Source organism: Scyliorhinus canicula, chromosome 10, assembly GCF_902713615.1.
Source record: "Scyliorhinus canicula chromosome 10, sScyCan1.1, whole genome shotgun sequence".
NCBI classification, from domain to species: Eukaryota; Metazoa; Chordata; class Chondrichthyes; order Carcharhiniformes; family Scyliorhinidae; genus Scyliorhinus; species Scyliorhinus canicula.
The window spans coordinates 67,175,660-67,188,819 of NC_052155.1; the positions used below are offsets into that span (position 1 = coordinate 67,175,660).

Consider the following 13,160-nt stretch of genomic DNA (forward strand, 5'->3'; position numbering starts at 1 on the left):
CGTGACCGTAGGTACGGTGCTCTTTCACAGGGTCGGTGCAGACTCAATGGGCTGAACTTGTGATTCTATGATTCTATATGATTTGTCCTTATCCAAAATGGTGGGAGGTGCACATCTGGACAGAAATGAAGGCATGCTTCAAGCCCACTATTTTGAGGCCTTAGGTGTTCACAGTGCACCTGAAAAAAGGCGCTGTGTGACTGAGTTACTAGACCACAATGTTCTTTTCAGATTCTTCTTCAATTCGTTCTTCTTTCTAGTTGCTATGATATATATCACTCAATTTAGAGTTATAGCTAAGGGATACCAATCATTAAAGATTCACATTTTATGAGTTATTCTAATATATTTAAATATTTAATATTTTGTCCAAATTATCCCTGAAGGCAATCTATTCATCAACCTTTAATTTCAAAAGCAACCAGGTTTTTACTGTTTGTGGAATCCACTGTTCTGAAGTCCATCCCTACAAACACAAGTGGATAGGTTTGGAGATGATCTCAGTAGTGAGGAAGCACTTCCTTACCACTGACTTCATCCTTTCCCGGGCCACCAACTTAGGCTGAACAATACTGTGCAAAACCATAGTGTCTTTTTTAATTGCGCTCAGCTTAAAACCACATCTTCTCCATTACCCTTTTTAATCATCCAGTCTCTCTGGCTGGCAACTAGTCATCTTCCTATTATTCTAACATGCCTTGGGACATTTGTACATTACAATGGCTATATAAACCATGCTGCGAATGTTCAGCAATATTGTTAAAATTACTTTAGCTTCTATAACAATACAGCAAATTTGTTCAGATGCCAGGGCATTCAAGCTATTCAACTCTCTTTGTTAGTGTATAAAGTTTCTGCCAATTCCCCAGAAGATTCAGGGCATGAATTCAACACATTTTGTTTAAAAGAAAACATATTTCCCAAGATAGGGAGTACGTGGGAAAAGGTAGCGGAATGGCACAAAGTCATGATGCTTGTTTGGAGAGTTGGTGCAGACAGTGTGCACCAAATGGCCTCATCCTTCGCCATAAATATTCTGTGATATGGGAATTACTGGACAGGCCAGCATTTATTACCCATCCCTGGTTTATTACCCATCCCATTACCATCTTGAGAAGTGGTGTAGGTGCTGCCACAGTGCTGTTAGGTAAGTAGTTCTGGAATTTTGACCCAGCGACAATGAAGGAAGAGCAATACAAGTTCAAATCTGGGTGCTGTGTCACTTGGAAGGGAAATTGGGGAGGTGAGGGCATTCCCAAGCATCGAGGCCATGTCCTTCCAAATTACACAGGTTTCAGCTTTGAGAGGTGCTATCAATTAAGCCTGGGCAACTTATTGCAGTGTATCTTTTAGATAGTGCATACTACAGTCATAGTACCCTCTTCACCTAAAAATACGTCAGACTTGAGCAAGTACTGCATAAGTTTCATGCATTTTAGGAAAAACATTGGATTTCACTGAGAACACCCTAGTTTCCCATGTTATGAGAAGTAATGGTAAAAACATGGAGTAGAAGATGGAAGCATGATGACGAAGGCATCATGAAAGAAATCAGGATCTTAATTATATGCACCCACTCCAGAAGGTATTCGAAGCTTGGAGGTCATAAGTTGACTTTTCACAGAGGCAATATCAGTATGCCAATTCACCTAAAGGCAACCAACTGGTCATGCCAGTTGCTGGATGCAGATTTACAGCCCAAATGAACAAGGAGATCGTTGTTAGCGGATATGTGACAACACCACTGACTTTTTTCACCAGGTCCTTCCAGGCTGCTTTGGATGACCTAATTCACATCTGTCCATCTACTGTGCATTAGTGTATTAAAGTGGCTACTAGGTCTTCTATTGGGCAGGCCTCTTAAAAAGACCCTTTCAAGCAAGGAGCACAGCAGTTAATTTTATAGAATAGCACTAGTCCCGCATGTACATTGTGTTACTGAAAACCTCATGAAAACTTATACAAGAGCCCCATCAACTTTATGTGCTACCAAGCATGAACATGAACATGTGGTACCTTGGAAACCACCATGATTCATTCTGGAAAATCAATTAGATCTGCATTATTGAGCCAGATCACTGCTTTGGGGTTGGCTGTTTGAAAAGGAGGGATATTCCTAGTATTCAACCCAACAGTGAAGACTCTTGCAATCAGTCCAATTACAACACAAGAAAATAATCAGAAATCCTCTCACAGCTACCTTGATAGGTTCATAATGCCTGAATGAATGTTGCACAATTATGTCATTTACAAAAGGTTAGTGGTACCAGTTGAGGGAGAGGACGTTGCAGACAAAGGACAGGTCCTCCATCACCTGATGATGCAGTGTCAAGGGAAACAACCATCTTTTTTTGATGGTTTTGTTTATGAATATCTTCATTGTGACTAAATTAACAATTGTTGACAATAATTATAATTCTGAGTATACAGCAGATGTAAGACAGGATTCACTGACTTAATCCGCATGATTAGTCAGTGCTCTCAGGGTTCGTTGCCTATGGTTACTAGTTGACTCTGATCATAAGCCACCTTTTATTTTGCAAAGAAAGCAGAGAGTACTAAAGGTGTCTCCTCACCACTGCAATTAATTTCACCTAATGGTATGCCCATCCATATTTTGATAATAACTTTCCAAGTGTAGGATAGAAGAACATTCGCCTTTCATTTGGGCATTGCGCTGGCATAGTGAGGGTGAAAATGACAGCAAATTATGTTCCTAATATTCTTTCAAGGTGAACACAGGCATTCATGCCTTCACTTACCTTGGCTAACCTCATGGATGTCTTGAAGTCTTTCTTCTTCAATTCATGGCTCTGGATAGAGTGGGGTTTGCATTGAGCCATCTCCTCTATCATGACCGCTTTATGTGACTTTGCTTGAATGTTGAGCAATTGGTTTTTCCTTGCCTTTACCTCAGCCAAAAGTACGTCAATTGAAGCATTCAGGAATCTGGAGGCTCCAATGACAATAGAAGTATCGACTATTGCATCCCCTGCTAGTTAACTTATGTGTCCCCAAAATCTACTATTTCTGACCCCTTAAAAAACTTGCAGCTATTTAGTTGCACTGTCATACATAGAAACATACATAGAAAATAGAAGCAGGGAGGAGGCCATTCAACCCTTCGAGCCTGCTCCACCATTCATTATGAGCATAGCTGATTATCAAGTTCAATACTCTGATCCAGCCTCCCCCCCCCCCCCCCCCCCCCCCCCCCCCCCCCCCCCCCCCCCCCATATTCCTTGATCCCTTTCGACCCTAGAACTATATCTAACTCCTTCTTGAAATCATACAATGTTTTTGGCTCAACTACTTTTTGTGGTGAATTTCACAGGTTCACCACCCACTGCGTGAAGAATTTTCTCCTCACCTCAGTCCTAAATAAGTTTACCCCTTATCTTCATACTATAACCCTAATTCTGAACTCCCCTACCATTGGGAACATTCTTTCTGAATCTACCCAGTCTAATCCTGTTAGAATTTCATGGGTTTCTACAAGATCCCCCCTCACTCTTCTAAACTCCAATGAATATAATCCTAACCAATTTAAAACGGTAATGTCCTCTCCCCCAACTAATCAGGAGTAGGAATATTGTTAAAAATCCACTATACATATAAAATGAACCCCCCCCCCCCCCCCAAGGAACACGAAGAGTCCTGCAGCAATGTCATATGGATATGCTGAAGTCTAAGCTCCGGTGCAGTATGACAATTTGGGCAATATGTCAGAGGGCGCTAGCACAAGACACCTCCTTTTAGCAGAGATAAGGAAGAAAAATAACAGAGGGAGAAACAGTTAAGACAAATGCATTTGTATGATCCACTGTGTTGTTTTCCTAATGTTGTTGACATATATTAAAATTACTTCCCAGCTGCATTCACCAAAGTGTACACCTGACAATTAAATAAAAAATTATTTCAAGTCTGTACCGTGATAGTTCCTTTTCCAGCTGGTCTTCTGTTTCGCAGTAGAAGAGGTCTAGTCAATTTTCTGCTGGAGACAATCTGTCAAAACAACTCGATTATTAGGCCCACGGTTTCCAATAGGAACAATAACCACAGGCAAAACATACAAATCAGTGAGTAAAAATGTTGATGTTCCTTCACACTTATACCTGAATTTGCAGAGAGGTTACTGTGAATTATTCAATGGTATAATCTAAAGAGCAGTATTCTACCTCGACTCAAATACCACAAATTCATGTATTGCATCATTGGGACCAAGGCAGAGCGTATAAAAATAAATGGCATTAAACAAGCATGCAACAAGAACATAAATTATTGACAAAAGACTGAGATTATGTGCTCTTAATTTCAGAATCAATTGTGAAGTAGGAGATCGTGCTAGCAAATGGAAATGGTTAGCCGGCTTTATATATCAGGCTGTTACTGCATAATGTATTATTCAGCAAGAGTTTTGCATTAAAATTTAGTGAAATAATAAAACAGAATTTTAAAATCGATTTTAAAATCCTTACTTCTACATGTACCAAGCTAGTTATTTTCAATACAGATCGCCCATGTCTATATTTACAGTGAAAATTGCGCAAGTGCTTGTGCTGTAAATTTGTTACTCCACCACTGGAAGCACTGCAGTTCTACTACGAACAGAAGCAGTGGCTCCAGTTTAACAAGTTATACAGGCAGTTTCCATTATAACTGTAGATGTAGAAATGTATACGGAAAATATCTGAAGTTGAGATTGCTGAAGATATTGCAAGGCAAACTTGGGGCCATTCCCTGGTTCATTCTCCATGGTAATGCCAATCATAGGTAACCTGTCAGGTTTGAATTTGAAACAAAACTGGGCAGTTAACTGTTCTCTGCTCTGTTCTCCAATCAGACTGAATTTGCCAATCAATCAGCAGCACTCTCTTCCATCCAGTCTAAATTATTGTTCCCTTTACTGTGGATTCATCTTGCTTAGCTGTCCGGACGAGTATACGATGAAAAGCTTCGATAGCATGATGAAGTTCTGTACCATCAAACAATTCACTTGCAGTCTGTCAACTTTCTTTATTGTAAAAAAACCTCCAGGTACGCTTGCTTTATTTTTTTTAAAAGTTTGTTTATAATAGTTGGCTCTTATCTTAATCCATAATCATTTATGTCAATACCTTAAGATTTAAATTAAAAGTGAAGTCATTCAGTGCATTTAACATCCTTGCTGACAATACTGCAGTTGTACACTTCGAAATCCCCTCAACATGGCACCAGACTGAAATTGCTGTCACAAAAGTATTACCAGACCTTGTGGGCAGCTTCCTTTAGATCAGCGGTGAACACTCCAATAAAAAGAGAAAAGTCATTTTTCCCTATTCATCCTCTCGAAATCCTTCGTAATTTAAAAGCCTCCACGGAATCTTCTCTCTCAAGACTTAGGCCAAAAGTGTGCATATTTTTTTTTAATTTAAAAGCCTTTTTTCCTTCCCATGAAAAAAATTTATTTATTTTCTTTTATGAATTTAGAGGAGCCAATTTTCCCCCCCAATTAAGTGGCAATTTAGCGTGACCAATCCACCCACTCGGTACATCTTTGGATTGTGGGGGTGGGACCCACACAGACAAGGGAGAATGTGCAAACTCTGCACAGACAGTGACCCGGGCCAGGATCGAACCTGGGTCCTCAGCGCCATGAGGCAGCAGCACTAACAACTGTGCCGCCCTAACAAAGCAGAGGTAACCTAAGGTTTGTAAATTGTTTACCTAATTCAGCATTGGTATAAAAAAATCCCAAAGTGTTATTCAGTGGCAATAACAAATAATAAAAACTTTTATTCTTATTTACCTGTCCCAGAGTACATTCAAGCTCTCCCAGGAAGTCGTCATCACTCAAATCAATGGTTTTGTTGTCAATGTCGTAAATTCCAAACTTCAGTTTCTGGATCTGCTCAAAGCAGTAATCTATGAGGAACTTCTTTGCAAACTTTGGAGAGAGACAGTTATTAACTCTCTCTGTGCGAGCAATCTACAAAGAATAAAATTCACAAATTAAAACTACTGGAGTGAAAGAATTAACAAGTACAATTCATGCCAGTAGTGTTCTAAACCCAAGATACATCGTTAACTAACGACAAAGCAGAAACCGCCCAACTCTATTTTAGTGTATTGTGGTCACTTTCAAATTTCTTCAAGCACCAACTATAGATTGAACCTGGGGCCCTGGAGCTGTGAAGCAATTGTGCTATCCACAATGCTACCAACAAAAGGGGAGAGAAGTAATCTTTCCCTATTCCTCACCTCAAAGCCTTTCATAATGTTAAAAATCTTCCCTGAATATCATCTTTTCTGGAAATAGCCTCAAGTCTCTGCTCACAAGTTTTGATTCCATCCCTGGGATTATCCTGGCAAATCTACAATATGGATTTAACATCTTTTGTATAAGGTGCTCAAATCTATAAAATATAACTTTTCCACAACTTTATATCATCACTTGTGAAATCTATGCACCTACTGATAAAACCCCCAAAAGTCATTGTTCGTTCACTCAACAAATTATTCTGCAGTTCTCAACTGCTAATATTAAAAGCATTAAAGTAAAATGGATCAAAAGGCACAGCCCAAGCCAACAGTGTCTTGTAAACTCAAAAATTGATGATCACAATCTATGTAAAAATCGTGTTGAACTATAGCTTACCCTCTATTTTCTTTCCAGACTCAGATGGGTGAAAGGCACCAACTATATGCTGATAAACCAGGGCTACAACAAAGTCTACAAAATACCAATGGGAAATAACACTATAAACTGGTATTAGAGGTCTCATTACCACAAAAGAATCACCAGCAGCTCCAAAGACAGGTAAAAAAGAAATCAATGAATCACTTCTGGTAAACTCGAATTATGAAGGATTTATGTGGAGATGCAGTTCATACAGCACCATTCACGTTATTACTGGCAAAATTATAACTTTCAGAATTCCTGCAGACCTTTACTATCAATTTCAATCATATCACAAGTAACACTCAAGGACAGTTTAAAAAATATTGATTATCTAAGTAAAATCTCAGGACCTTGTTAGCGGTGTCCACTCTGTAAGCTGGTCCCCACTGGAGACTAACTAGCCTGAAGAACTGTGGGACAGCAAAATTTGAAACAAAAACCTCACTCATATCTTCTGCGTGGAAGTAAGGAATGGAGAATTTAATAGTGGGAGGCAGATCGGCAAAATAAGTTAGAAAATGTGTTTCTTCAACCCGAATAGAAGGAAAATAAAAGCACCATTGATGTGATCTTGTTGTTCCATGGGTGCAAGATTGCACTGCACATCTGAAAAGAATCACCTACCTCAACCCATTCATTTCCACCAACGTTCATAAGCAGCGCACACAGTGGATCTGATTTGGAAGTAAGATCTTTGTCCAATAGGTTCTCACAGCAGACACTCAGCTCAACTTTGCTGACACAATCTGCCATCTGCTGCCCTGCAAGAGAAACAGAACAAAACAACATATAGTTGATGCAGCCAGGTTGCATTTGACTCAAACGTTACATTTCCCCCTCCTTCAGTCGAGAGCCCCAACATTTGCAGCCCCAACTGTCCGAGCATTTTACCTTAACCACAAGCCCAACAATAATTTGTACAGGATGCTCAATTTCCAAATCCAGACACGATGAAAGGTCATTAATCTGCAACGTAACTCTTTGTTTCTCTCGCCACAGATGTTTCCAGGCCCTTTCTATTTCTATTTTTAAAAATATTTTACCGGAGGCATTTTCAAAAATATACACAAAGAAGAAAATCAAAATCCAACCGCTGCAAGAGCAGACAGCCAAAACATCCTGCCCCCCGCCCCCCGCCCCCCTCCCCCCCCCCCGCCACAAAAAATGCCTTTCCCCCCGGAACTCTACCCCGGTGCCTGCCACACTCCCCACCTTTTTTAAACTTTTAACCCACGCCGCCCCCCAGCCCAAATGGAAAGATAACCACATCCTCCTGCACCCCCGCCCACCCACTCAATATTCCTTAAAGAAGTCGACAAGCAGCCTCCAACTCGAGGAGAACCCCTCCTCTGCACCTCTGATGGCAAACCTGATTTTCTCAAGTGCAGGAACTCTGCTAACTCACTCACCCATTATTCCGAACCTCGGCAGCCTCAAGTCCTGCCCGCACAACAAAATCCATCTCCAGGCTATCAGGGCGGCAAAGGCCAACACATCGGCCACTCTCTTCACCTGCACTCCTGGATCTTCCGACACTGCGAATATTGCCATCTCCACCTCCGGACTCGGAGCTACTGTTACCACCAAAATCTTCGACATTATATCTGCAAATCTTGTTCAAAATCCCCTCAACCCGCGGACACGCCCCAAAGATATGGCCATGGTTCGCCTTCCTCCCCACACACCGCCACACCTATCCTCCACCCCTAGAAAGAAGTCATCCTGGACACCATCATGTGGGCCCCGTGTACCACTTTGAACTGGATGACACTTAGTCTTACACACAATGAGAATGCATTAAACCTCTGCAAGGCATCGCTCCATACTCCAGCTCCCAGTATCCCACCCAGCTCCTCTTTCCATTCATGCCTAACCTCCACCGGGACACTTCTCTTCAACAGCTCCCCATATGTGTCAGAAACATTGCCCTCTCCTATTTCCTGCTTGTACAGGAATTTGTCCTGCAGCACCAGAAACAAAGGCATCTCCTTCCTCACAAAGTCCTTAACCTGCAGGTACCCGGAATCCATTCCCCTTCGGCAACTGATATGTCCCTTCCAGCTCCTCCAGGTCTGCAAACTTCCTTCCAACAAACAAATCCCTCAAGTATTCTATCCCCTCCTGCCCCAACCACCGGAACCTCACATCCAAGCTCCGAGTCTGGGGCAAACCTATGATTGTCGCAAATCAGCTCCCACAGAGACATGTTTCCATTGTAAAATGCTGCTGGCACTGGTTCCACATCCTCAACACTGACACCAACACTGGAGTACCTAGACGGGGAGAACAGAAGGGCGCCAGCAATAGTGCCCTCAAACTGGTCCCTTTACACAAGGCAGCCTCCGCCCGCCCCCACACCGACCGCTCCTCCACCACCCATTTCCTAACCATTAGAATGTTTGCTGCCCAATAGTAGTTTTCTAAATTCACCCCACTCCAAAAACACGCTCCGAGCCTTACCCGCCAACTCTAACCTCAAGATCATCCTAAAAAAACCTTCCTAAAAAAGGATTTGGACCGAAGATCGGGAGCTTCTGAAACACAAACAAAAACTTTGGCAACACCGTCATCTTTACCATCTGGACTCAACCAGCCAATGACATTGGCAGCACATCCCACCCCATAAAGTCTGCCTTCAATCCCTCTACCAACTGTGCCAAATTCAACCTCTGCAGCTGGGCCCAACTCCACCCACTTGTAACCCAAGGTAACAAAAACTCTCCTGACCAGCAGAAGTGGCAGCTCCCCCCAAACTCCTCCCTTGTCCCTGGGTATTAAGTGGGAATATCTCACTTTTCCACATGTTGAGCTTATACTCCTATCAAAGCTCCCAGCTGGATCCGAAACATACAGAAGATCATCCGCATACAAATAGACTCAGTGCCCTACCCAAAATACTCCAAACTAACCTAATTGGTCCGAACACACGCTTTAGGCACCTAACTCAACAGCCAAACCCAGTCCACAAATCCCTGCCCAAACTCGAACCGCCCCAGCCCCAGGAAGAAGTACGTCCCCACTGAACCCAATCAAAAGTTTTCCCTGCGCCCATTGCCACAATCACTTCCAGGCCTACCAAGGGAATCATAATTATATTCAGTAACCTCTGGACACTCATCGAGAGCTACTGCCCCTTCACAAATCCCGCCTGGTCATCACCTATCACCCCTGGCACACAATCCACTATCTGCATCATCGGTACCTTCACCAACAACTTTGCACCTACATACAACAGCGCAATCAGGCAGTACAGCCCACACTGCTCGGGCTCCTTATCTTTCTTTACAATAAGCGATAGAGGACTAAGACAGCATGGTTTGGAGCTCTCCCCTCTCTATCGACTCATTACATATCTCGACAACAGATGTCCCAGCTTCGACCCAAACTTTTTGTGGAACTCAAATGGCAACCCATCCCCCGGGACCTTCCCAGTCTTCATCGACCCATGCAATCCATTATCTCCCTCAGCCCGATCGGGGCCCCCAGTCCCTGCATCTTCACCCCCAGTCCCTGCATCTCCGCCTCCGCCGCACCCGGAACTCCAGACCATCCAAAAACCACCACATACCCTCACCTCCATCGCAACCTCACCCCCATTGCACCCTCATTGGAGGCTCGGTTATACAATTTCCGGTAAAAAGACTCAAATACCCCATTTATCTCCTCCTGCTCCGTTACCACCATACCCCCATCATCTCTCAACCTGCACCTCACTCCCATTAACTAGTCTACCTGCTAGCATGTTGCCCTTCCCCCACCAACGTCTCAAACATATTCTCCACATTTGTGGCCTATGATCCCTCATATCCCATCAGGCAGCCCCACATCAAGAGAATCTGCCTCCTGAGGCGATTCTCCCTGTCCTACACCTTCTCCCTCAGCTGCGTCTGAAACTTAAATTACACGGCTTCAAGACCCCTCTCCCCAGCGTACTCCTGGTGAACGTCCAAGCGATTGAGAACAAGCTGGATGACCACAACGCTAGACTTACCTCCCAGAGTGAAGTGAGAAACTGCTGTGTGCTCTGCTTCACCGAGACATGGCTAACTCCAGCCATACCAGATTGTGCCATCCAACCCGAAGGTTTTTCAATCCACCGAATGGACTGCACGAAGGCCTCAGGCAAGTCGAAAGGCTGGGGAGGGATGGGGGGGGGGGGGGTTTGCCTCCTGATCAACACCTCCTGGTGCTCGGATGTGGTGTCTCTAGCGTGCCATTGCTCCCCAGACCTAGAATACCTCCCTCGTGAATTCACCTCTGTATTCATCACAGCAGTCTACATCCCACCCCAGACAGAAGTGAAGAAAGCACTTGACGAACTACATTCCACCATAAACAACCAAGAAACAAATCACCCCGAAGCCCTGACAATCATGGCTGGAGACTTCAACCAGCCAACCTCAGGAAGGTCCCACCCAAACTCCATCAACATATATCCTGCTCCACCAGAGGTGCAAACACCCTGGACCACTGCTACACGAGCGTCAAAGGTGCCTACCGCTCCATTCCCCGACCTCACTTTGGCAAGTTGGTACTCCTACTTCTGGCTTACAAACAGCAATTCAAGCATGCTGAGCCAGTCAAGAAAACCGTGCCGTGCTGGTCCGAGGAATCTCTGGACAACCTCCGTGACTGCTTGGAGACTGTGGACTGGTCCATATTCAAGGCCACGGCAGCTAACCTGGACAAGTACGCAACCACCGACACAGACTTCATCAGTAAGTGTGTTGAGGACTGTGAACCAAGATGACAATACGGGTATTCCTCAATCGGAAACCGTGGCTCAACTTAAAGGTTCACTCCCTGCTGAAGTTCCGGACGGAGGTGTTCAAGTCTGACGACCCTGACTATATAAGAAATCCAGGTTCAACGTACGGAAAGCCATCAGGGATGCAAAAAGACAATACCGCATCAAACTCGAGTCCCAGGCCAACGGCACTGATCCACGGCGACTTTGACAGGGCCTACACAGGTTCTACACAAGATCACAGGCTATAAAGCAAGGCCATATGGGGAGCACACGGCACACTCTACAGGTGTGGCACAGCAGAAATGGAAAAGCAATTTTTAAAGCAAAACAATGTTTATTCTATGACCTCAAGTTAACCCTGCAGCAAACAGCCTAAATCGAAAGTAAAAAGCTGACAGACAGCCTCGCTCCACCCACACTCTGACATCACTGATAAACACCCATTTTTTAAAGGTACATTTGTTAAACACCCATTTCTTAAGGTAACTCTCACTGACACTTGTGTCTACTATGTACGTCCTGGGTATGTATGAGGGGTACGTACTGTGTACGTTCCTCGGCTGCAGAAAAATATTTTTCACTGTACTTCGGTACATGTAAGAATAAATAAAATAAAATTCTGGCCCTCCACCACAAGCACCATCTCTGCCGCCAATGAGACCAACTGATCATCATGATCCACCACTGACACCTCCACCTTCTGGAGTGCCGAATTCTGGGTCTCCAGATTTTGCTTCACTCAATAGCCATTCTGATTGACTCTGCCACCTTAGCCAGGTCCTCCAAGACCTCTTGCCTCTGCTACAGAACCTTGGCATTCAGGAAATCCACCAATTGCTCAGTAGACCACTAGGCAGGCAACAACGTCCCTGAGCCCTCTGTCACCACCCCTCTGTTGCATTTCAAAAGTCCTCCCAGCTAGGTTACTGCCCCTTGAATGTTACACTCCTCATTCGATAAACCATAAACAGGCCATGCCGGAGAAGAATTTCAATCTTTCACTATTTATGCATTTTGCATCCACAAACACTCCCTATTTTGGGGGGAAAAGACCAGTTACACCTCGACCACTCACTCCATGGCCGCCACCTGAAGTCACCTCCTGAACATTTCTAACCTTTTAACAATGAAATATTTTCATGTGCTAAGTTCAGGATTTTCTGCATTCCAATTAGCGCAGCATTAAGAAAACTGGCAGACGAGCCAATTATTGAAACATGTATAAAAAGCAGAAGGCAACAAGGTTGAGCGAGCAAACTCTGTATTAGCAGCTAACTCATCTTACATTGAATCACAAGCACTGCAGTGAAGACGAGGGGGGGAAAAAAACTTTATAATCCACGTGGGGGGGGGGGGGGGGAAACGTTAACCAAAATAACCAAATAACCCTCAAATGAATAAATTAGAAGATCATAGAATCCCTGTAGTGAAGAAGGACTTTATTGAACCTGGGTCCCCGGAGCTGTGAGGCAGCAGCGCTTACCACTATGCCACTGTGACGCCCCTAACGATACCAACAAAGATTATTATAACTTTTACTTTAACAAAAATCAGAACCAATATAAACTAAACATGAATTAACAACAAATGATACTTCAAATAAAATGGTAAATTTCACAGACATATGGCACTTCATAGCCACACAAATCCACAATATTCTGTTCTTTATTCATGCTGGCTGGTCAAGAGTCTTATCTGGTGGCAGCTCTCAAGTTTCACAGGTACAATTGCCAATCACATGGATATTTC

The 13,160-nt window shown here is 43.6% G+C and overlaps 1 protein-coding gene across 4 annotated transcripts in view; it reads right to left on the minus strand.

Moving 5' to 3' along the window:
* The window catches only part of cpne3 (copine III), an 86,332-nt gene that overhangs the window by 47,733 nt on the left and 25,439 nt on the right, over positions 1–13,160 (minus strand). For 2 of the 4 annotated variants that reach the window (XM_038809112.1, XM_038809111.1), the window contains exons 2-4: positions 7,286–7,422; positions 5,789–5,968; positions 3,931–4,005 (exon numbers count right to left, since the gene is read on the minus strand). In XM_038809112.1, coding sequence (XP_038665040.1) covers positions 3,931–4,005; positions 5,789–5,968; positions 7,286–7,422 — 392 coding nt within the window. Of the gene's footprint in view, positions 1–2,762; positions 2,957–3,930; positions 4,006–5,788; positions 5,969–7,285; positions 7,423–13,160 lie in introns of those variants that run through there. The other 2 variants (XM_038809114.1, XM_038809113.1) reach the window with 2 other exon arrangements.